This window comes from Myotis lucifugus, unplaced genomic scaffold (assembly GCF_000147115.1).
Source record: "Myotis lucifugus unplaced genomic scaffold, Myoluc2.0 scaffold_283, whole genome shotgun sequence".
Taxonomy (NCBI): domain Eukaryota; kingdom Metazoa; phylum Chordata; class Mammalia; order Chiroptera; family Vespertilionidae; genus Myotis; species Myotis lucifugus.
In genome coordinates, this window is record NW_005871331.1 from 922677 (window position 1) to 924932 (window position 2256).

At 61.7% G+C, this 2256-nt stretch overlaps 1 protein-coding gene across 1 annotated transcript in view; it reads right to left on the bottom strand.

The window, feature by feature from the left end:
* TTC21A (tetratricopeptide repeat domain 21A) overlaps positions 1-2256 on the bottom strand; it is a 28646-nt gene that overhangs the window by 1238 nt on the left and 25152 nt on the right. Inside the window, 6 exon segments of the mRNA XM_023763417.1 lie at positions 23-166; positions 258-450; positions 543-704; positions 908-1012; positions 1412-1604; positions 1878-1959. Of these exon segments, the coding sequence (XP_023619185.1) occupies positions 23-166; positions 258-450; positions 543-704; positions 908-1012; positions 1412-1604; positions 1878-1959 (879 nt within the window).

Below are 2256 nucleotides of genomic sequence, written 5' to 3' on the forward strand. Positions count from 1 at the left end.
CCTGGCAGTAGATGTCAGCAGCAGGAGCCAGCTCTCTCAGGTCCTCGGCCTCGGCCAGCGCCCACGGGGCCTTGGCCAGACGCTTCAGCTGCGTGCGGGCCTTGGGGACCTGCTTCAGCAGCATGTAGGCCTGCGCCATGGCCAGCAGCGCGGGGACGCTGTCCCTCTGTGCCCAAGGGAGGTGGGAAGCAGACGTCTGCGCTGGGAACCTCAACCTCTCCCGCCCGCGCCCCTGCCCGCCCGGCCAGCCAGCCCACCTCAGCCTGTGCCATCTGGATGAAGGTGCCCAGCGCGGCCTCCATGTTCGCCTTCTCCTTGGTGGCCAGCAGGCAGAGGCCCTGCAGCAGCTGCAGCTGGGTCTGGCCCCAGGCCGTGTGCGGGTGGAACTCCCGCAGCAGCTTCTCAGCGGTTCGCACGCCCAGCTGCTCCGACTCCTTCCTGCTGGAGGAGCTGGAGGCATCGGTGAGCCTGAGGCCACCGGCTGGCTCTCCCCGCTTTCCCAGGGTCCCGCCCCTGCCCCCAGGGGCCAGCCAAGCCCTTACATGCTCTCGGGCACAAAGTTGTAGAAGGCCTCTCCTCCCACTATCTCGTTGTCTGGGTTCAGACAGATTTGCACCATGTAGCAGGTGGCGCTCTGGCCCCAAGTGCTGTCCTTGCGGGCTTTGTTTAGGAACTTCAGGGCTTCCGTGGGTTGCCCTATATGCCTGCAGTGGAGGAGAGAAACACCGGACTCAGATGGGGAAACTGAGACCCGGGGCGTGCAGGGGCTGGAGCGCTGGTCTCCCCGTTCCCTGGTCCGGAAGCTGAATTTCTGCAAAAGCCCAGCGTGCCTGCCTGTTAAGGAGAAAGCCTCCTCACTGTAAAGGCTGGACCCCCTCCCCCTGCCCCCCCCCCCCCACACACTCACCAGTGGTAGATGCCTGTGCAGTAGTTGAACCCTGGCTCCAAAAGCACGCGGCTAGACATACTCTTGGGCAATTCAAAGAACGACAAGAGCATCTTCGAGCTGTCACTTCATGTAGCAGGTCAATTTAGTTTATTCAGTACAGAAAAATGGTCTAAAATAAGAGAGCAGCGATCTCCAGGCTGGGGGAAGGGAGGACCCGGAGCCGCTGCCCTGGGCCGAGCAGGGACACGCCAGCCGCTTCAGTGTCTCCAGCGCTGAGAGCTGAGAGCGTAGGATAATGATGCGTAAAGTAGCAGTAACCGCAGCTAACAGTTATACTGAGCCTGGCCTGACGTGTTTTACCTGGATATTAACTACACAATGAAGCAGTTACTCTTATTGTTCCCATTTCACAGATGAGGAAATGAGACACAAAGCAGCTAAGAAATCTGCCAAGGGTCACACAGCTGATAAGTGGAAGACCAGGATTCAGACCTAGACATTCTGGCTCCGGGACCCACACGCCTAACAGCTAGGATCCGCTGGGCCTCTGGGCAGACGGCTGCGGCCTGCTGTGTCTGGCGCCTTCTCGGGCCAGGAGCGGGGGAGGGGTCGATGCCGTAGTGAGAGGCAATGGAGCGACACACCAGGGGAGAATTTCTCAGCCACTTCCAGGGGGCTGTGGCCTCAGAAGGGGGCTGAGGTGGATCCCCACTGCCTGGGGTTTGGGGACAGACAGGCTGTCCCGGGCCCAGTGCCAAGCACTGCCCTGCCTGAGGCCCGGAACCGGCCCCTTGGACACGGGAAGGACCAGCACGTTCCATCGGGGCTTTATCAGTTTCCTGCCGCTCTGGGAACAATCGGAGAGGAAGGGGTTTCCTCGGCCCAGTCAGGAAGGAGGGGAGAGGGCCCACCCTTCTGGGGAGAGCGGCCCTAGCTGGTGGGAACTGCCCCCGCAATCTCGGTGGGCAGGCTGCATGCAGGCAGCTACCTGGCGCTTTCTCCAGAACTTGGTGGTAGAGGTTGATGGCAGCTTCGTATTCCTGCTTCCTAAACATCAGGTCTGCCGTCATCTACAGTGCTCCGGAATTCCCGACAGCAGCTTGCAAGGGGGTGGGGGCGGGGTTAGGGGTGGGGCTGAGGAGCAGGGGTCAGGGGTAAGGAGGGAAGGTAGAAAAGCGTCCCTGGGCACTGGGAGAAGCTGCCACAGGAGGAGCCCAGAAGGTGGGGCTGCCTGGGGGTGTGGGGGGGGAGGGGGAGGAGCATGGAAGTGGGAAGGGAAGGCCAGGGCTGGGCACCAATGGGACCTTTTGACAGCTAGCACAGCCAGCCCTCACCCGTGTCTGAGAACTGCCAGCCCGAGGCAGGGA